Here is a 22,400-nt window from a genome sequence, read left to right on the forward strand (position 1 = left end):
CAACACTCGCAGTTACACAGAGCATGGTGAGAGTTTCCACACTTAACCAATCGAAAACCATGCACCCTCCCCCAAGTGAGCATCCTGATATCCTGCAGTTCCCATATTCCAATCCTGATATCCCACACCCAACCCAATATCACACAGGATCCACACCCATCCTGATATCACACAGGATCCCTCATTATAGTCCCAATATCACACAGGATCCCATATCTTAATATATCGCATACAATTCCACATCACAGTCTCGCCAATACATAGAATCTATCATCCTTGCCCCAATTAACACAGGACCCTACATTGTTGTCCCAATATCACACAGAATCCCACATTGTTGTCCCAATATCACACAGAATCCCACATTGTTGTCCCAATATCACACAGAATCCCACATTGCTGTCCCAATATCACACAGAATCCCACATTGCTGTCCCAATATCACACAGAATCCCACATTGCTGTCCCAATATCACACAGAATCCCACATTGCTGTCCCAATATCACACAGAATCCCACATTGCTGTTCCAATATCACACAGGGCCCCACATTGCTGTCTCAGTATCACACACGGCCCCACATTGCTGTTCCAATATCACACAGGGCCCCGCATTGCTATCACAATATCACACAGAATCCCACACTGCTGCCACAGTATCACACACGGCCCCACATTGCTGTCCCAATATCACACACAGCACCACATTGTTGTCCCAGTATCTCACAGGGCCCCGCATTGCTGTCACAATATCACAAGGATCCTACACAGCAGATCTGATTTTTTTTAAAATCTCCCATGGGATGTGAACCTCACTGATGAGACCAATAAGATATGGCCAAATATTGCAAATGCTGGAATCTGAAACAAAAACAGAAAAGGCTGTAAAATCTCAGCAGGTCTGACAGCATCTGTGGAGACAGAGTAGAGCCAATGGTTCGAGTCTGGATGAGCCTTCGTCTGAGCTGATAAGACCAGTATATATATTTTTCGATCCCTAATTGCCCTTAAGAATGTTGTGGTGAGCTGTTTCTCGAAATTGGCAGTCTGTGTGGTGTAGGTACACCCACAGTGCTGTTAGGAAGGGAGTTCCAGGATTTTGACCCAGCAACACTGAAGGATCGGTAACATATTCTCAAGTCAGGAGGATAGTGTGTGGCTTGGGCATGGTGTTCTCATGTGCCTGCTACCCTTGTTCTTGTAGGTGGCAGAGGTCATGGATTTGGAATGTGATGTTGAAGCAGGTTTGGTGAGTTGAAGATGCTGCCACTGGGAGAGGGAGTGAGTGTCTCAGATGGTGGATGGGTGGCCAATCAAGCTGCTTTGTGCTGGAGCTGCCTGTATGCTTTTGGAGCTGCATTCATAGAAATACAGAAAATAGTCGCAGGGATAGGTCATTCTTCTCACCTCAGCTCTAAATGGTTTGCCCCATATCCATAGATTGTGACCCCTGGTTCTAGACTCTCCCGCCATATGGAACATCCTTCCTGCATCTACCTGTCTAGTCCTGTTAGAATTTTATAAGTTTCTATGAGATCCTCCCTCACTCTTCTAAACTCCTGCGAATATATTCCTTACCGACTCAATCTCTCCTCAAACATCAGTCCCACCAACCCAGGAATCAGTCTGGTAAACCTTCGCTGCATTCCCTCTATAGCAAAAACATTCTTCCTCAGATGAGGAGACCAAAATAGCACACAATATTCCAGGTGTGGCCTCACTAAGGCCCTGTATAACTCCAGCAAGACATTCCAGCTCCTGTACTCAAATCCTCTCAGTATGAAGGCCAACGTATCATTTGCCTTCTTTACTACCTGTTGCACCTGCATACTTACCTTCAGCGACTGGTGTACGAGGACACCCAGGTCTCGTTGCACATTCCCCTCTCTCAATCTATAGCCATTCAGATAATAATCTGCCTTCCTGTTTTTGCTACCGAAGTGGATAACCTCACATTTATCCACATTATACTGCATCTACAATGCATTTGCCCACTCACTCAGCTTGTCCAATTCACACTGAAGCATCTCTGCATCCTCCTCACAGCTCACCCTCCAACCCAACTTTGTGTCATCTGCAAATTTGGAGATATTCCATTTAGTTCCCTCATCTAAATCATTAATATACATTGTAAATAGCTGGGGTCCTAGCACTGATCTCTGCAGTACCCCACTAGTCACTGCCTGCCGTTTGGAAATTGATCTATTTATTCCTACTCTTTGTTTCCTGTCTGCCAACCAGTTTTCTATCCATCTCAATACACTATCCCCAATCCCATACACTTTCATTTTACACACTAATCTCTTATGTGGGACTTTGTCAAAGGCCTTCTGAAATTCCAAATGAACCACATCTGCTGACTCCCGCTTGTCAACTCTACTAGTTACATCCTCGAGAATTCCAGGAGATCTGTCAAGCATGATTTCCCTTTCATAAATCCATGCTGACTCTGTCCGATCCTGCCACTGTTTACCAAGTGCTCTGCTATTTAGATCTTTTATAATGGACTCTAGCATTTTCTCCACTATTGATTTCAGGCTGCCTGGTCTATAACTCCCTGTTTTCTCTCTACCTATATTTTTCAATCGTGGGTTACATTAGCTACCCTCCAATCTGTAGGAAGTGTTCTTGAGTCTATAGAATCTTGGAAGATGACCACCAATGCATCCACTATTTCTAGGGCCACTTTCTTAAATTCTCTAGGATGTAGATTATCAGGCCCTGGGGATTTATTGAACTTCTATCCTATCAATTTCCCCAATAACCATTTCCCTTTAAATACTAATTTCCTTCAGTTCCTCCCTCTCACTCAACCTTGTGTTCTTCAACATTGTTGGTATGTTAATTGTGTACCCCTTTATGAAGATAGAACCAAAGTATTTATTTAGTTGGTCAGTCATTTCTTCGTTCCCCATTATAAATTTCACTGTTTCTTATTGTAAGGACCTACATTTGTCTTCACCATGTTTTTTGTTCACATACCTATCGAACTTTTACAGTCTGTTTTTATGTTCCCACAAGCTTAGTCTCATACTCTATTTACACCTTCTTAATCAATCCCTTTGTCCTCCTTTGGGAATTCTAAACTACTCCCAATCCTCAAGTCTGTTGTTTTTTTCTGACCAATGTGTGGGCCTCTTCCTTGGATCTAATACTATTTCTAATTTTCCTTCTAAGCTCTGATGAAGAGTCATTCAGACTCAAAACATTGGCTCTGTTCTCTCTCCATAGATGCTGTCAGACCTGCTGAGATTTTCCAGCATTTTCTGTTTCAGCTTCCAGCATCTGCAGTAATTTGCATTTATTATAGGAATGAACAATGGCTGCAGTTTACCCATATCCTCTTTGAATGTTGCACTTTCCCCATTCCATCAAAGCCAACCCGAGCCTCATACCATCATAGTTTCCTTTATTTAGATTCAGGATCAGAACCAACTATGCCACTCTCCATCTTGATGAAGAATTCTATCACATTTTGGTTGCTCATCCCCAAGGAGCCTCGCACAACTAGACTGTCAATTATTCCTTTCTCATTATACAATACCCGGTCTAGGATGGCCTGTTGTCTAGTTAGTTCCTCAATGTATTGGTTCAGAAAACCATGTTGTATACACTCAGGAAATTCCTCCTCTGTGGTATTGTTGATTTGCCCAATCTACATGCAGATTAAAGTCACCCATAATTACGGATGTTCCTTTATCGCATGTGTCTCTAATTTCCTGTTTAGTGCCATTCCCAACATCACCACGACGGTACGAGGGGTCTATATACAACCTCCTCCAATGCGTTTTTGTCCCTTAGTGTTTCTCAGCCCAACCCATATAGATTTCACAACATCGGAGCTAATATTCTTCCTCATTATTGCATTAATTTCCTCTTTAACCAACAATGCAACTCATCCAGGCAAGTGGAGTGTATGCCACCACACTTCTAACTTGTGCCTTGTGGATGGTGCAGAGGCTCTGGGGAGTCAGAAGGTGAGTTACTCTCAGCCCCTCACCTGCTCTTGTAGATACAGTATTTATGCAGCTGGTCCACTTCTGTTTCTGGTCAATGGCAACCCACAGAATGTGATGGTAGGGGATTCAATGATGGTAATGTCATTGAATGTCAAGGGAATGGGTTAGATTTACCCTTTTTTTGTAGATGGTTTGCCGTGCACTTGTAGGACACAAATGTCATTTGCCACTTCTCAGTCCAAGCTTGACTGTTTTCAGGTCTTGCTACGTGTGTGCATGGACAGTTTCATTATCTGAGGAGTTGCAAAATGAACTGTACACTATTTAGCTATCAGTGAACATCACTACATGGTCCCATCGTTATGTTCCACCAATCTGGCCTGGACTTGGAGTTTGTTTCCAGCAGTGAAATCACTAAGCTAAAAATACTGCGTTGTTGAGTGTTTTTGAAAATGCTAAAAACCTCCAGTGACAGGAATAATGAACTTTAACCCAAAGTAAGTTTTTTTAAATTGAATCTTGCACTAAATTGGTGTCTTTTTCTTCATCAGTGTAATATCCATGTCAACCCTCTACGTGCTGAACTTACGCAATGATGATGGGACAGATGCCAATGGGTAGGTGGATGGAACATTGAGTCTCCAGAACAGTGAGAAGTCTCGATACTCTCTAGTCAGGAAATACATGAGCAGGAAGTCCGACAGAGACCAAGATGATTGTTACAATTTATGGATTCATGATGTGTCTCTTGGAAATCTTCATCAACTCAAGGTCTCAACTCAACTCCTGAGGCCAGAATTTTCCAACCGTTTACGCCAGCGGGATTTTCCATCCCGCTGCAGTGAACGGAGATTTAGCTTGTCACCAAATTCTCCGCCTTCGCTGCAGAGGGTGCGTAATGTGAACAAGTGGTAAGATCGTGCCTTTAGTGTTAGAAACATAGAAACTAGAAGCAGGAGTAGGCCATTCAGCCCTTCGAGCCTGCTCCGCCATTCATTTTGATCATGGTTGATCATCAAATTCAATATCCTGATCCCGCCTTCCCCCTATATCCCTTGATCCCTTTAGCCCCTGTTGAAATGGGATGATGGATGATATTGTCATTTTTTTCCCCAGTAATTTTAAACCTCAATGATCTCTTAGCTCAAGTTCTCTAATGTAAGTGAAAGCAAACATTAGCTATACTGTTACCAAGTCAGAGTCAAAGTAATTGTCAACTTGTCCTTACTCTTTGAATGAAACAAGTACCATTCTACAGTGAGAATATCAAAAGGTTCAAATATTAAAACTGACATCCAGACAGCATGTTAATCAAACCTTCCCTTGTCCATAACTCCATGTCTAACAAGAGTTGAGGCAAAAACACTGCTCTGGAGCTCAGCATTTTAAAAATTATTTCATCGAATGTGGGCATCACTGGCTGGGCCAGCATTTGCTAATTGCCCTTGAACTGATGGCTAGCACAGACACAATGGGCCAAAGGGCCTCTTTCTGTGCTGTAAAGCTCAATGATGAGAGGGTAGTTAAGAGTTAACCAAATTGCTGTGGGTCTGGAATCACATGTAAGCCAGACCAGGTAAGGATGGCAGATTTCCTTCCCTAAAGGATATTAGTGAACCAGATGGATTTTTATTGAATTTAAATTCCACCATCACGTGGTGGGATTTTAAGTCGGGTCCCCAGAACATGGCCCTGGGTCTCTGGATTACCAGTCCAGTGACAATGCCACTGTGCCACTGCGTCCTTATTTTAAATACATGTTAATTTTTCCTTTCTGTCTCTCCTCTCCCTCTCTGACATTCATGTTTACCTATCTATGCTGCCACCACTGGCTTGTCCCTACAATGTAGTCAACATGACTACAGTCTGCATTATCTCCTTTACAAAGAAAAGGGACAGCAGTGACTCTGGGAAGAACTTGGTCACTGGCCAGTAGTTATATAGTTGTCAGGTACAAAAATAAACAAAAAGGCTACTGGAATGTTAGCATTTATATTGGGAGAACTAGAGTATAAAAGGAGGAAAGCTTTGTTCCAGTGATCCAAAGCCCTCGTTAGTCAATACCTGGTGTATTGTGTATAGTTCTGGACACCACACCTCCAGGAAGATATACTGACAATGCAAGGAATGCAGGACAGATTTACAGAATGTTGCCAGGGCTTCAAGGATTACATTTTGAGGAGAGATTACATAAAATAGGCTTGCATTCCCCGGGATATAGAAGGTTAAGAGGTGATTTGAGGTTTTTAGGATTTTGAAAGAAATAAATAGAAATGTTCCTGCTAATGGGAGAGTCTAGAACAAGGGGACATAATCTTAAAATCGGAGCCACGCCATTCAGAAGAGAAGTTGGGGAATACTTATTTCACGCAATGGATTGCGTAACTGTGGATCTCTCCTACAGCAGCAGTGGATGGCAGCTCAATTAGTAATCTTAAATCTGAGATCAGTAGACTTTTGCAAGAAAAGGATATTAAAGGAGCCAAGGTGAGTAATGGAATTCGGATATAGGTCAGCAGTGATTCCATTAAATAACAGCACAGGCTCAAGGGGCTGAATGGCTGAGTCCCATTTCTATATTTATCCTAGCTATATGTCCGTACTGGAATCTACTTTCCTTTTTGTGGTAGACTTCAGTTGTGCTTTTGTCCTGCCTGGACCACCGTTGTGTGTTTGTTATGCCTGGACACATCCCCTGCCGGCTCGGCTCCTCCCCTTGTCACCTAGTATAAAGGTGGCTGTCTCCTCCCCTTTGTTCAGTTCGGGTTGGTTACCTGTTGGGATGTGCTCCTGATTCTGTTATGAATAAAAGCCTACAGTTGTATTGGCACACAAGTAGTCTTTTGCCTAATTGATAGCGCATCACTTTTCCAGATCTGCATAAAGTTATCATTATGGAAGATGATTAACACAACAAATCTGAGGGGACCTGTTAAATATGTCATTGTTTAGCATAGAGTGAGCTGTAGATAGAGGTTGGCGGGCACACTGAACGTGGCATTTTTTAAAAAAATGTGACGGTTCTTGGGTCAGAGCATTGTTGATTCAGGTTCTATTTCAAGACTTGAACACAATGGGCTGCCTCGCTCATCCCGAAACCGTAAAATCCCGCTCGGGGTCAACAGACCTTCCCACGCTCTGCCGCTCACCCGCTCCGATTGCCATGGCGGGTGAGGTGGTAAAATCCCAACTATAATCTAGGCTGACGTCACTCAGGGAGTGCTGCATTGTTGTCTATGCTGGCTCGGGCTATGATAGCAAACAGAAACCCTGTGGGTTCAGGTGGATGTGGAAAGATACTGTAAAAGTAACTGAAGTAAATCCAACGCCGGCATCTCCACATCAAAGTAACTGAAGAGCAGAGAGTTCTCCTGGTGTCCTAGGCAACACGTACTCAGTAATGAAAATCAGCAAGACTGATCTATTGGTGATTTACTCCTTGGATCCTATCGCATTGTGTGCAGAATGACTATTGTGTTGTTTCTCCATCACAGTCACTGCATTTCATCTTTATCTGTGAAGTACTGAATAATTGAAGTGTTTCTTTAAAATTTTCCCTAAGAAAGCATGAAAAAAACTTGTCTGTAGAAAGGCTCCCTTTTCAGACAGGAAAATTAATCCCAAATACATGACCAAGACATGACCAAATGCCCTCTCACCTTTCCCCAGAGGAGTATGTTGCCTCTCGCCATCACATGAGGATGGTTGTCGCTGGGATACTTTGAAGTGAACTTCTTACAGGTCAGAAATTGTTCTAGTAATTGGAGTTTTGGGCCTCACCCACAGGAACAATGGAAGCAAGTGAAGAAAACAGTACAGAAACTTTTCAGCTTCCAGGGGCACCCATTGCCCTGTGGATTTTCTCAATAATGTCAGTTGAGATTACGCTATCAATGGGATCACCAGGTTATTGAATCATCCTCAGTTATGATAAATGTTACATGATTATTCCTTGTTTTTTTGACATGCAGGCCACCCACAAATATCAATCCAGATACAACCTCGAAAGAAAATCATTGGCCGACACCTCTCGATACCCAGGGCACAATTGCAGCTCAGCAGTCAGGTAGGTTAACTCGATCTGACAGCAACTAAAGCTGAAACTGGGATTGGAGAATGGGGCGCCAGAGGGTCAAAGTTCTGAATGCACATTCCTTGAGCCCAGCAACCCGTAACATTGGGCACTGTCCACACAGCCAAAACCAGCAACCTGTAACATTGGGCACTGTCCACACAGCAGAGCCAGCAACCCGTAACATGAGCAGTGTCCAGACAGCTTCCTGTTTTGGGAAAGTTACCAGATGGAAAATTGTGCCCGTGCTTTCCCAATCTGTTCCCCCTTAAACCTCTCCGACTCTCAACCTCTCTTTCCTCCTGTGGACCCTCCTAAAAACCTACCGCTTTGACCAAGCTTTTGGTCATCTGCCTTCTGTGCTCGATATAAAACCTTTCTCTGTAACACTCATATTAAAGGTGCTATATCAATACAATTCGTTGTTGTAAAATATTTGATCCCATTTAATATCATTTACTTAAAGATTCTTGTGGGCAATGCCTGCCTTCAAACTTCATACTCCTTCTCCAGCTTCCTGCTCAGGTCTCAAGCCAGCTTCTCATGTCTCTGCTGCCCTCACTCCATGTCTGCTCCTACCCTTTGGGCTCAGGCCTCTCTGCTTCCTTTGCCCTCACTGGCTAATCTACATTTCCCTTTACTTGCCCATCCAAACTTTGCCACCCAATCTTGGCCCACCCATTCCCATCCCCATCCCAATCCCAATCCCAATCCCAATCCCAATTTCAATCCTAATCCCTGTCCTGACCTCAGCCTTCTCTTGGCACTGCTTTCTTAGCTGTAGGACAGGTATTTATATTCTGAAAGCATTCAAGGTACTATGTTTGACTTAAGTGCGATAAACACTTCCACAATCTCAGTTTACTGTAAAGACATTGGCTTTGCAACAGAGGGAATGAGATTGAAATTGCTGAGGGCTCCAGGGCCCCGTGCTAATTACCAGACATATGGCTTGAAGTCCTCTGCATGTCCATTCCACACCAGTAACTACTGCACACTGGGTAAGACAGCGTGAAGCAGGAGAGAGAAACAAAAAGAGATTCTGGGATCCGGCTCCTTGAACCATCCTGACCATTAGTCTGAAAACAGCACCCCCTACTGTCAGTATTCTCCATTTCCAACAATGGCCATCCTGTGCTCTCTGACACAATTGCTAATTTAATGCAAATCTGTGCCCCAACAATTGGCAGTTGTGCTGTGACTGCCCCAAACATAGGTCACAGAATGTGAATGTATCCAACAGACAAAGTAGACATTTACTCCTCTACCTGGGCTGCACACAAATTCAATAGCCCCTTGCAGAAGTACACAGAGACAGGAGCTGACATTGAGGTATACATGGGCTGTACTAATATCTGTGGCACAGTCTACATACTGACACTAAACGTAGACAAGCTGTACGGTTATGGGAGGGTGTGAATCGTTTCCTTTGATTCACACTACGCGTTGTGTGGAGGAGTATTTGTATTTCCATCTCTCTGAAGCACTCTGGTGTATTGTTTTAGTTCACATTTCTTAATGTGAACTAATTTCTTATATAAAAAGAGTTTTAATCATTGCTGAACCTGCATCACTTTTTTTTATTGCAAACATTTTCTTTCTATTTGCAGTTGATATGCCTTCACCTACTTCTCCTGTGTCCCACTCCCCTCGACCACTTAGTATCTGCCTCACCCTTTCATGTGAAGTACTGTGCTGCCCCTTTAACTCTACAAATCCACCTGCCAGTAGCATCCTGCCAGTGACTACCATCCCACTGACCCCTTCTTCAAGTAGCACTAACCATTCCACTGCTGGTAAGTGCCCATCAGGAATGGACATTTCTTTTGTGTGATGCACTGTTATAAAAGCGCTGGTGCTCTTTGCTTAATGTTTGTTGGTAATTCCAGATCAAACGGGCATATCCTTCACCAGCAATATCAAAGCCAAATCTTCAGTAAACGAGAATAAGAATGGCTACGAGGCCAGGCAGACATCTCCCAGGGATGGAGTTAGTGCCTCTGGATCCAGCTCAAACAGTTACAGTCCTCCCCCGCCACAGATCACCAACATCCACGGCAAATCAAAGTTCCCTCCTCGCTATGCCAGCACGCAGAACAAACTGCCCAGTTTGCACGCAAGGAGGCAAAGAAGCACTGAGCAAATGGACCCTACTGAGAGCAACCCAGGCTGTGAGTTATATCCACGTTCCTGCCACGTGCGGTTCTGATATGCTTGACTATGTTAAACATTAGAGGAGAAAGAATATGTTGCAGAACAACCAACTGTTCAGACAAGTGCAGATTTGTTTTCATAGCAAGTACATTGGTTCAGAGTAAATATGCACGATTCTATTTCAGTCCTCCTTGGGCATGGGCCAGGATGCAAAATTGCTTCTAATTGGGACTAGCTGGCACCAAACTGCAGTCGTAGTGATAGAGGTCACAGGGTGGTTGTTGTAGGCAATGTTAAAATGTCACACTGGTGTAGTAGGCTGACATTGGGACTGAGGAGCATTGCTGGGACAAAGCAGGGCGGCACGGTGGCACAATGGTGGTGGCTCGGTGGCACAGTGGTTAGCACTGCTGTCTCACAGCGCCAGGGACCCGGATTCAATTCCCGGCTTGAGTTACTGTCTGTGTGGAGTTTGCACGTTCTCCTTGTGTCTACGTGGGTTTCCTCCGGGTGCTCTGGTTTCCTCCCACATTCTGAAAGACGTGCTGGTTAGGTGCATTGACCCAAACAGGCGCCAGACTGTGGTGACGAGGGGAATTTCACAGTAAATTCATTGCAGTGTTAATGTAAGCCTTACTTATGACTAATAAATAAACTTTAAAAAAAGTAGAAGCACCTTTACTCCTTTAGCACTTAATACTGGCACTGCGTGCCTGCATTGGGAAAATGTTACATTCCCAAAATCTATTTAAACTTCCTATACTGCTGGGGGCATGGCGGGGCAGGATTGACTGATGGGGTGGCTGCAATTTCTTTGATTAACTTTGGGGGATTCAGGAGGTTTAGAGGGTGGAGTAAAGTCTGAGTTGGGGTAGATCATATGTGAAGGAAACTGTTCTGTACTTTCTTATCACTATGACACCATTGTGGGGGAAGGTTTGCAGAGATCTGAAGTAAGTTAGAACATCATATTTATCTTGGATTAATCATACTTTTATTCTTTTCATGTTTTAATTGGATGTGTGAATATATATATCTCCATCCCTAAATACAACACACTGAAAACGCCAGCTCATTGCACACTACACATTCAGAATGAATTATACAGCACACATTAAAGCACCCAATTATATCGACATTACATTTGTAGAATCATAAATCCCTACAGTGCAGAAAGAGGCCGTTTGGCCCTTCGAGTCTGCAGCGACAACAATCCCACCCAGGCCCTATCCCCGTACCCCACATATTTACCCTGCTAATCCCCGTGACACTAAGGGGCAATTTTAGCATGGCCAATCACACCTAACCTGCACATCTTTGGATTGTGAGAGGAAACCGGAGCACCCAGAGGAAACCCACGCAGACATGGGGAGAACGTGCAAACTCCACACGGACAGACATCCAAGGCCGGAATTGAACCCAGGTCTCTGGTGTAGTGAGGCAGCAGTGCTAACCACTGTGTCACTGTGTCGCCCCATCTGCTATACTATTGTATGGCACATTACATTTGTAGTACTGTATGTAGGCACCCTATAAGTTGCACATTATACACAAGAGGCATGTTGCTTCCTGAGCAGGTTATAACATATCCTATTTCTCCCCGTAAAAGGGAAGAACACCACCTTGACCTCTGCCCAGATCATTGAGAACAGTTTGGTGATCTCAGAGCAATACTGTCTGAAGCAAGGATCCTGCAGGTAAGAAATATCCATCTGACGAAGGAGCAGCGCTCCGAAAGCTAATGGTATTTGCTACCAAATAAACCTGTTGGACTTTAACCTGGTGTTGTTAAAACTCTTACGGTAAGAAATATCAGCAGCATCAGATTCCTGCTGTGCTAATTAGAATGCTGTCACATATCAGGACAACAGCAGTGAGGAGAATTGAGTTTCACTCACGATAATGGATTGAACTATTCACAGTTTAGCTAGATGGGATCAGGGTTCCAGGGCACTTCCTCCCACATTGAGTTTGCAGATCCGGGAATTTTGTGCCTGAGTTGGGAGCAAAAATGCAGGCCTGAGTACTCAGTTAGGCTGAGTCAGTTTTTATTTGGGGCCCTATGTGCACAGTGACAGGGTGCACTGGCTCAAGGTGCCTGTCCCTGTATCTACAGACTGGGTATGGTAATATTAAAGCAAATTCACTGAATATATCGGACTCAAGGTGGTCGACAGACCGATATACCTACATGTAAACTAGCCTCAGAACAGTGACCCTATAAATACACTGATAGGATGTGTCATATTTATTTCTAATAAATGTAGTTTCAATATCTACATTTACCAGCTGAGGTGTATACTGGATCAATGCTACTTTATATACACTTAATGGATGCAGTCTTGGCACACTAGTTTCCCTATTGATACACAGGGCGGATGAATGAATTAGTACAAGACAGCAATATTTAATTTAAAACAATAGGTAACTTGTTGGGGAAGTTCTGGGTTTGATTTTTTTTCTATTTAAGCTCAAGATCTCTGTTGTGCTTTGGCATCTTTTAAAGTATGTGTTTATTTGGAAAATGAGTCCAGGAGTAGGCTGTTCGGAAGAAGAGTCACATGGGGCTCCAAATGTTAACACTGTTTTTCTCTCCACAAATGCTGCCAGACCTGCTGAGATTTTCCAGCGCTTTCTGTTTTTATTTCTAGAATCCACAGTATTTTGTTTTTAATGTAGGAGAAAGCTGTTGTTTGGCCCTGAACTTTATCGGTAATCTATTTTGAAAGGTTAGCTTGAGCCAATTTTATTACTCCGCGGGAGTTGGCCTCTGTAATGGGTAAAGATTGCCAAAATTAATTTAAACGCAAAATGGCACACAAAATAAGGATAGCGACTTCAAAATCATTGTCGAGGTGTTTTACAAAGACTTGACATTTTGTCCTCATTTTGGGAATGGGGACAAGGCAGAAATGCAGTTTTTTACCAGAGCAATCCATTTGCTTCCTATGATAGTGACAGTATGTCTTCATTCCTGCATTTATATATCACATGAAATGGTTATTGCACTGACACCCAAAGAAGTTACAAAACAGCTTGAAACTGTGATTGTAAGAAGGGAGTTGCAGTGTCTGTAGCTGCTGTCGCCTGTTTGAACACTCACTGTTCTCTGCTCTTTCCTGTAGCTCAGGGAATTACACTTACTCAATCCCAGTCAGCAAGACCACACCCATAGATGTCACCATCACTCTTCAGATGAAGTAAGTGAATTGTTGCCTTGTGATGCAAAGCTTTCTGTTATCGATGTGTCTCTTGAGCTCCCGGTAAATTTGAGTTAAAATGTTTTTGCTTTTCAGGGGTAAGTACATTGGTCTGGGTCAGACTGCGATACCTCCTCAAAGTGACCAATCTTCACTTGAACCTAAACAGTATCAATTCTTTAGGATATTTATCTGAATGTCACCAGCAAGCCAATCCCGTTCCTCCCCAAAATTCATGCATGTTGACTTCCAAACAGCAATGGCTGTTAAGCTATCAGGATATGGTTCTACAGGTCAACTGAAACCCCTGCTGCTTCCCTGGGTGAGACAAGCTAACTATAAAATACCTGGGCTGGAATGTTACGGCCGTTTACTCCGGCGGGATTTTCCCATCCCGCTGCAGTAAATGGAAATTTGGTTGGATGCCAAATTCTTCGACTTTGCTGCAGCGGGAGCATGGCGTGAATGGCTGGTAAGATCGTAGCCCTGATATTTATCAGTGATATTTATCCCAGAGTGCGGAAAAGACCAGGCCAAAGATTCAGGAACCACTGACAAATATTACAAGGAATCAGAAGATTAGAAATGGACCAATATGCTCCATGACTGAGTTGGAATAGACAAGTTTTGAGGTGTTAAAGGTATAGTTGAGGGTTTCAGCAGATAGGCTGAGGCAGGGGTGGAGTCAGAGATGGAATTAGTGAGGGTGCAGAATTGTGGTTTGAAGATCAAGGTTGCAAATAATCTGATTCAAGCTTGCACAGTTATCAAGGCGACGAATGAAGTCAGCAGGGAGGAAATGCAGTTTGTGGTATGGACTGAAACAATGCTCACGTTCCAATATCTCCTGTGGCTCAGTGCCAAGCTTTATCTGATGACATTCCTGTGAAAAGCTTTGGGATGTTTTGCAACATTAAAAACATTATATAAATGCAGTTTGCTGCGGTTGTTGTCTATGGAAGACTCTTAAATCCAATCCTGTCCTCTTTTGCATTCACGCATGGATTATCCGGTAGGTGTTGCTGGATAGGTTTGGGAGACCTCATTGTAGGAACCTCACTGCTACTGTGACCGACAGCAGCCAGTTCTGCGGAGGCCATGAATTGAACCATCTGGCTGGGTTACTTTCTGGTACATTTACTCACTAGCTATTGGGAAGAGATAACTGGGCACTTTCACTGAAATCTTCCAGGAGTCTTGGTCTGATCGCCTTGGGCCCCCTGTATTAATCTTAACCAATGTGATAGCTCCTTGACTGAGAATGGAGTTATCACATGGGCTGTTCATAATGAAGTTATGTAAGTGTAGACATTGAGGCAGTGGGAATGAAGGCTTGCTAACTGAGCTTTTTCTAACTCCTTTTATAGTCTGTAAACTGTCACTTTCAATTGGTGTTACTGATCGCTGCTTCCAGATTTATCATCTCTGTGATTCTCTTCATACCTGGACGTGCTGTGCACTGTAAACTTTGATCTTTCACTTGGGTTTCTCAGCTAAACAAATAGTGAATGCATAGGTTAGACATAGAATAGATTTCTGTCTGCTCAGCTGGAACGTAGGAACAGGAGTAGGTCATTCAATTAGATCATTGCACACTGAGACCTGATAACCACAGACAGGACATAGAATCATGGAATGGTTATAGAAGAAAGCCAGTTGACCCATCAAGTCTGTACTGGTTCTCTGCAGGCAGTTCAGCTAGTCCCACTTGTCCACCCTTTCCCCCTAGCATTGCATATATTTTATCTTCCGGTGCATATCCAATATCCTTTTGAAAACCACAGTCGAATTTGTCTCCAATCCCCTCTCAGGCAGTGCATTCCCAATCCTAACCACCTGATGTATAAAAAACAATAGCCATAATTCTCCCATCTTGTCCGCCGAGGGAATCATAGCAGGCAAGACAGAAAATTCGGCGGACTGTGTAAAGGTCCGTTGAACTTGGGCAGGAATTTCCAATCTTTGGGCACGGGTGGCTGTAGGATCTGATCCACTGTTCTCTCAAGTCACTTTTGGTTCTTTTGCGGTTCATCTTTTAGTTCTTCAGTCTTCTATCTGGAGAACGTTTCTAGCTATCTACTCTGTCTAGACTTCCCACAACTTGAAACATCTCTACTAAAACACCTCACAACTTTCTCTAAGGATAACTGCCCCAGCTTCTCCAATCTATTCTCATAACTGAAGTCTCTTGTCCCTGAAAGTATCCTTGTAAATGTTTCTTCACCCCTCTAAAACCTTCAGATCCTCTCTACAATGTAGTGCCCTGAATTGGACGCAATACTCTAGTTGAGGCTGAAACAGTGCTCCCTTGCTTTTGTACTTTATGCTTCTGTTATAAAGTTCAAGATCCCAAATGCTTTCTTAATCTCTCAAATTGTCTGGATGAGATTCAAGCCCAGATCCCAAAGATAGAAAACACCCAAAGTATCTTATTCCTTCCTGTTACCCTTAATGTTTTTCCTTTGTTTTTGACAGGACCTCGTTGCCTCTGGTTATTTACTTATGCAGTGTCAACTACGGCAATTTATGTGGGAGCATTTCAAATACTGGCTTGAAGACTGAAACATCGATGACCCAGGTAAAGACTGAAAGTTGCAACATACAACATTTCTAAATGTCATTTTTACACTTCCCTGTCACTTCAAAACATTGTTGTATTTTGGCAATTACAAGAACTGTGTGTGAACGTTTCCTGAAATGGGGCTCCTTATTAAATTGGTGGGGTTAACATATATTTTAAGGGGGTCTATCGATCCAGAACCTTAAGGTATTTCACACAGGAGCCTTTCTAATCACCAGTCTCCTTGAGACTTCACTGTAAAATGGAATAAAGAATTGTTTTCCAGGAGGAATCTTGATTAAGATCCACTTCCCCAAAGATTTCATACTATCTGAACTCAACTTCAGAGGCATTGGCCTAATGGTATTATTGTTACCATTAATCCAGAAACTCAGCTAATGTTCTGGGGACGTGGCTCCAAATCCCGCCACGGCAGATGGTGGAATTTGAATTCAACTAAAATAAAATCTGGAATTAAGAATCTACTGATGATCATGAAACCATTGTCGATTGTCGGAAAAATCCATCTGGTTCACTAATGTGCTTTAGGGAAGGAAATCTGCTGTCCTTACCCGGTCTGGCCTATATGTGACTCCAGACCCATAGCAATGTGGTTGACTCTCAACTGCCCTCAGGCAAGTAGGGATGGGCAACAAATGCTGGCCGGCCAGTGACACCCATGTCCCATGAATGAATTTTTTATAAACTTCAGGTATCCCACACTGGAGGCTTTCTGAGTTTCAGATATTGCAGCCTGGATCCTGGTTGAGTTTCATTACCCACAGACTTCCCACCCTGAAGGCCGGCTCAACTCTATCACTTTGAGGTATATCACTCAGGAACTTGGTTGCACCTTCTTGAGATTTCTCACCAGAAAGCTGAGTCCCTCTAAGGGTTTCACCACCTTTCAGCATCTCCACCCAAGAACATTGCCTTGAAGTGTGTCGCCCACGTTCCTGGCTGTGTTCTACCTCAGTGAGAATTATTTCTCTGGAACTGGGCAGAGTTCCATTTCCTCCATTTATCCTGCCTAGCAAACATACAGAACCCTATGCACATTTTGTCAACCGACATGTCTAAGCCAAGATACCTCCAACTATCAATCACCCTACTATAGAAAGGATATTATTAAACTAGAAAGAGTGCAGAAGAGATTTACTAGGATGCTACTGGGACTTGATGGTTTGAGTTACAAGGAGAGGCTGGATAGACAGGGACCTTTTTCTCTGGAGCGGAGAAGTGCTGAGGGGTGATCTTATAGAGATCTATAAAATCTCTATAAGAGATCTATAAGGGGCACAGATCAGCTAGATAATCAATATCCTTTACCAAAGGTAGGAGAGTCTGAAACTAGAGGGGATAGGTTTAAGGTGAGAGGGGAGAGATACAAAAGTGTCCAGGGGGGCACTTTTTTCACACAGAGGATGGTGAGTGTCTGGAACAAGCTACCAGAGGTAGTAGTAGAGGTGGGTACAATTTTGTCTTTTAAAAAGCATTTAGACAGCTACTTGGATAAGATGGGTATAGAGGGATATGGGCCAAATGCAGGCAATTGGGATTAGCTTAGGGGTTTAAAAAAGAAGGGCATCATGGACAAGTTGGGCCGAAGGGCCTATTTCCATGCTGTAATCCTCTATGACTCTATGACCTGTTAACATCAGTCATGAATAAAATAAAGTTTTGGATAAATTATCCAAGTTAAATATGCCTGGGTTTTCATCACATTTCAACACTGAACAGAAGTGCAGATTGCTTCGCACTGGCCAGTTTTTGTTGGATAAGATTGCCTCGTGGAAATAAAGGTCCCTGCTAACAACATGAGAATGATACCATAATCTGGTCAGCGAACGTTTAGGTAAAGAAGGCAATGATTCTGAATGAAGGAAAAGCAGAATTGGATTGGAAATGTCATTCAGGTTGACACTGTATTTACCATTACTCTCCCTTCTCTCTACCACAGGGAACAACACACAGATGGTCACTGGTGGTAGCACCATACTATGACATCACCTATCACTTCCGAGTGGCTGATCCAGTGAGTATCAAGTGAATTTTAAACATAAACACACTTGAAGGGCATTTGCAATCTTTCAATCCTTCTAAATGATTTTCCTTCTCCATGCACCCTTCCCACTTTCCCGTGTATGGAGCACTCCAATATGGATCCTATCCCTCAGATTTAGAATTTTTGAATTTATCTTAGAATCCCTACAGTATGGAAGGAGGCCATTCGGCCCATCAAGCCTGTACCGACCACAATCCCATCCAGCTCCTATTTCCGTAACCTTCATTTATCTGCGAATCCCCCTGACGCCCAGGTCAATTTAGCATGGCCAATCAACCTAACCCGCACATCTTTGTACTGTGGGAGGAAACTGGAGCACCTGGAGGAAACTCACACGGGGAGAAAGTGCAAACTTCACACAGATAATGACTCAAGGCTGGAATTGAACCCGGGTCCCTGGCTCTATGAGACAGCTGTGCTAACCACTGTGCCACCGTGCCGGGTTCATAAATTTGTCCTTCAAAGTTTCAAAGTAAATTAATAAATTTGTCCTTTAAGGTTTTTCTCTGCCTATTGTTGTTTCTCTTCCACACCTAATGGTGCGCAAGGCAGACTTTCATCTGTTTCCATAGTGGGGTTTTCCCTGGAACTGTCGCCAGAGGCTTATAGCTTAAGGGGCGTCACTCAGCATCAAGCATGGCTGATCAGGGGTCACTGCTGCGCTTACTGCCTGCCATCGGTGTATGTTGGCAGAATTTTGAAGGTTGATACTCCACCTGTTTGGCTGCCTCATAATCACACTTTCCTTGGCCATCAAGTCCTAGGATGTGATTCAAACACGGAGCTTCTGGCTCAGAGGCAGGGACTGCAACACAACACCTCCTTCGCTGCCTAATCCCTACTCATAAAGAATGAGAAAAACTCCAATGCATTGTTTCTCTCTGCATCCTCACTGTATTGAATCGAGTCTCACTGCACTATCTCCGATTTGTAACTCATTGGCCAGAATTTTACCAGCACGCCCACCCCGGAATCGGGGCGGGTGAGGCGCGCAGGTTTTACAAGTGTCGCCTGAGTGAGGTCGTAAAATACTGGCCATTGTTTCCCAGTGAAATTCATTGGATTCTGCTTTTCACTCCTCATATGCTCAATCAGTCTCTAAAACTCAAGCTTGGAATCACCTGAAGTTTATTTATTAGTTGCAAGTAGGCTTACATTAACACTGCAATGAAGTTCCTGTGAAAATTCCCTAGTCCCCACACTCCGGCACCTGTTCGTCTACACTGAGGGAGAATTTAGCATGGCCAATGCACCTAGCCAGAGCATCTTTGGACTGTGAGAGGAAACTGGAGCACCCAGAGGAAATCCACACAGACACAGGGAGAATGTGCAAACTCCACACAGATAGTGACCCAAGCCAGGAATCGAACCCAGGTCCCTATCGCTGTGAGGCAACAGTGCTAACCACTATGCCAACGTGCCACCCCATCAATACTCAATCAATATTTCCAGGTTTATTGTAACCTTGGTAGCTGGAAGAATAATTGATATAAAGGAAAGATTGAAGGGAATTTGTGGTGACTAGATTACTAACTGGAGCAACTATGCATTTGCTCAGTGTGCCATTAAACTTTCAACATCATGAACAATATCTGGTAAACTTGCCCAAAAGACACAGTGCATCCTTCTGGCCATCTAAACAAATTAAAAAGGAACAATCCCCAAGTATTTTTACCTTTCTCAGACTGGGTTTTATCCTTTGTGTAAGACAAGCCCTCACTCTGAGTTCTATATTACCAGGGCTCCCTGATGTGATCAAATGCTGCCTTGATGTCCGAGTCACTCCCACTTCATCTCCAAAATCCAACTCCTTTACCCATGTTTGGATCCGGGTTGTCCTGGTGGAACCCAAACTCAGCATCAGTGAGAGGTTATCGATTAATGCCACTTGATGCTGACTGCTTCCACCACTTTACTGGTGATTGAGCGTAAACTGATGGGGCAATAATTCAACTTTTAAACTATGGGCAGTAATTAACTGGATTTATTTGTGCTGCTTTTTTGGACAGGGCATACATGAGAAATTTTCCACAATGAAATGACCCAAGCTTCGCTATTCTAGATATAAAACACCATCCTGTTCCCTAATTTTTTAAAGTATAAAACATTCCCTGCACTCTTTTAGCCTATACATGTTACAGTCTTAGCTCCTTTATCCTTTATTTATATAACACATTCCCAACTGCCCATTATCTTGGATGTAAAACATTTCCAACTCCCTGCTATCTTATATCAAACACACTCCCTTTTATATAAACCCAATTCAGTTATCCTGCACGAAGGACATTTCCCATTACCGTAAATATAAATCAATGTCAGGTTTCTGTTATCCTCTGGCAGAATGGTTCAGAGAAAGGGTCCCAATCTCATTGGAAATCCACTCAGCTTCTATTTGCTCCTTTACAAGGCCAGCGATTGGGGGGGGGGGTTGTCAAGAAACTGGTTTGATGTTGCTATCAAACAAAAGATACTGACATCAGAATGGTGCAAGTGGGCCCAGCAGGAGTGACGCCACCCAGATCAGGGACTGCTGGATATGGTAAAATTACTTACATATGGCATACAATGGGATGGATCTCTGGTGTTGAAGTTTCTAACAGCATGGGACTTGCAGACACCCAAAATACTCCTTAATGACTTGGCTATCTCCTGGCCATCTTACTGATGATCTAAAGCTTAGGGCGGCACAGTGGCACAGGGGTTAGCACTGCTGCCTCACAGCGCCAGGGACCCCCAGTTCGATTCCTGGCTTGGGGTTACTGTCTGTGCAGAGTCTGCTCGTTCTCCCTGAGTCTGCGTGGGTTTCTTCTGGGTGCTCCGGTTTCCTCCCACAGTCTGAAACCCGTGCTGATTAGGTGCATTGACCATGCTAAATTTCCCATCAGTGTACCCGAACAAGTGTTGGAGTGTGGCAACCAGGGGATTTCAGAGTAACTTCATTGCAGTGTTAATGTAAGCCTACTTGTGACACTAATAATAAATAAACTTGGGTAGCACTGGAGAGCACAATGTGACACAATCTGAGCTTTAGTCTTCTATTGCGTGCATGTTGCTGTGATTGTATTGTGCAGGTCACACTACAACATTGTCTCATCTTTTCACAGAGCAAGGCTACATGCAACAGCGAGAGCACCTCTGCAGGAGAGACTTTCACACAATACAGCTTCCACTTCTACAGAGTTTGCAATTGAACAGGAAGAGGCTCCCTCGTGAGATGGACCACTAGCTCTCCTCTTGAAGCGATACACTGTCAAAGAGGAACCTTTTCTGGTCCGGGACAACATAGTTATTCAGAATGACCAAAGGAGATGTTGGTGTGATTTAAGAAGTTCTATACATCACACAGCCGCAACCTGCACTTACCACTTCACCTTCCTGCTGGGACAGGAGCTTTTACACTTTGTGGGGGGGGGAGGGAGGGAGGGAAAACTTCTGTTTCCTGCAATTAAATTCTGGGATGAAACACTCTGTACAGTACAGGCTGTTGTAAAAAAAACACAGTTTAGTGAAAAGATAGTAAAAGAAAAATGATTTTGTGCTGCTTGGCAGCTCAGACCAAATGGATCTTAGAGCTTTTGTAGATTGTGATTTGAAGAAGTATACACTTTGAAATTGCAGCATTAAAGCCAAATTTGCCCAGCTATGCACTAAATAGCAGTGACAGTATGGAGGTTGTATCATTAGCAGGCATCACCATTAACCTTACTCAGTCCACTCATCACACAAAGTTAAGATGGTCTAAATGCTGGTATTAAAAATAGTTTGCATCCATCTCTCACACAACTGCATTTGTGGTGCTATAATTAGTTGCAGTGCCCTGAACAAGGGGAAAGAAAAGTCAGTCACAAGTTACTGTTCTGGCATCCAGTCACTATCCAGTGACCAATTTTTCAAAGTCCATTTGCGGACAGATGGGAATGAGCTGCAATGACTTCCACAGTAAAATTATTCATCACACATTCACCATCTAAGCTCACAAGAGACGAATGGCCACTTGGCTGAGGTACTGGAAGGAGTATTGGGACCTGCAGACGCACAGTCCAATACGAATCAATACTTCAAGGAGACAAGGATAGCAGGAATATTGACAAAGGAATAAGAACAGTGTGCATTGGTTGAGGGAAGTAGAGGTTATCAATTATCAATGGAGGCAGGATGAAGTAATGAGTGCTAGTTTGGATTTCAGCCAGTCAGTCGGGCAGTAATGTGGTCTATATAAGATACTAATTGATGGTCTTACACTAGTCAGGAGGGATTGAGAAAATGCTGCTCCTGACTGCTGACCCAGGCCTTACTAGAAAAAAGTATCTTGTGGGCAGAAAAGAATTACAAGGAAAACACTGAAATGATTCAAATCCTTCCACATTTGTACGTAGTTGAGTCTCCCATGC

General features: G+C 43.4%; 1 protein-coding gene across 3 annotated transcripts in view; it reads left to right on the top strand.

Annotated features, from left to right (window-relative positions):
- The window catches only part of myrf (myelin regulatory factor), a 243,668-nt gene extending 222,276 nt beyond the window's left edge, over nt 1-21,392 (top strand). For all 3 annotated transcript variants that reach the window (XM_078221259.1, XM_078221257.1, XM_078221258.1), the window contains 9 exons: nt 4,510-4,575; nt 7,930-8,024; nt 9,641-9,826; nt 9,920-10,201; nt 11,794-11,881; nt 13,310-13,384; nt 15,860-15,962; nt 17,905-17,979; nt 21,114-21,392. In XM_078221259.1, the coding sequence (XP_078077385.1) occupies nt 4,510-4,575; nt 7,930-8,024; nt 9,641-9,826; nt 9,920-10,201; nt 11,794-11,881; nt 13,310-13,384; nt 15,860-15,962; nt 17,905-17,979; nt 21,114-21,200 (1,057 nt within the window). In that variant the 3' untranslated portion in view covers nt 21,201-21,392. The remainder of the gene's footprint in view (nt 1-4,509; nt 4,576-7,929; nt 8,025-9,640; nt 9,827-9,919; nt 10,202-11,793; nt 11,882-13,309; nt 13,385-15,859; nt 15,963-17,904; nt 17,980-21,113) is intronic.
- Nucleotides 21,393-22,400: the final 1,008 nt, after the last annotated feature.

Source organism: Mustelus asterias, chromosome 9 (assembly GCF_964213995.1).
Source record: "Mustelus asterias chromosome 9, sMusAst1.hap1.1, whole genome shotgun sequence".
Lineage (NCBI taxonomy): Eukaryota > Metazoa > Chordata > Chondrichthyes > Carcharhiniformes > Triakidae > Mustelus > Mustelus asterias.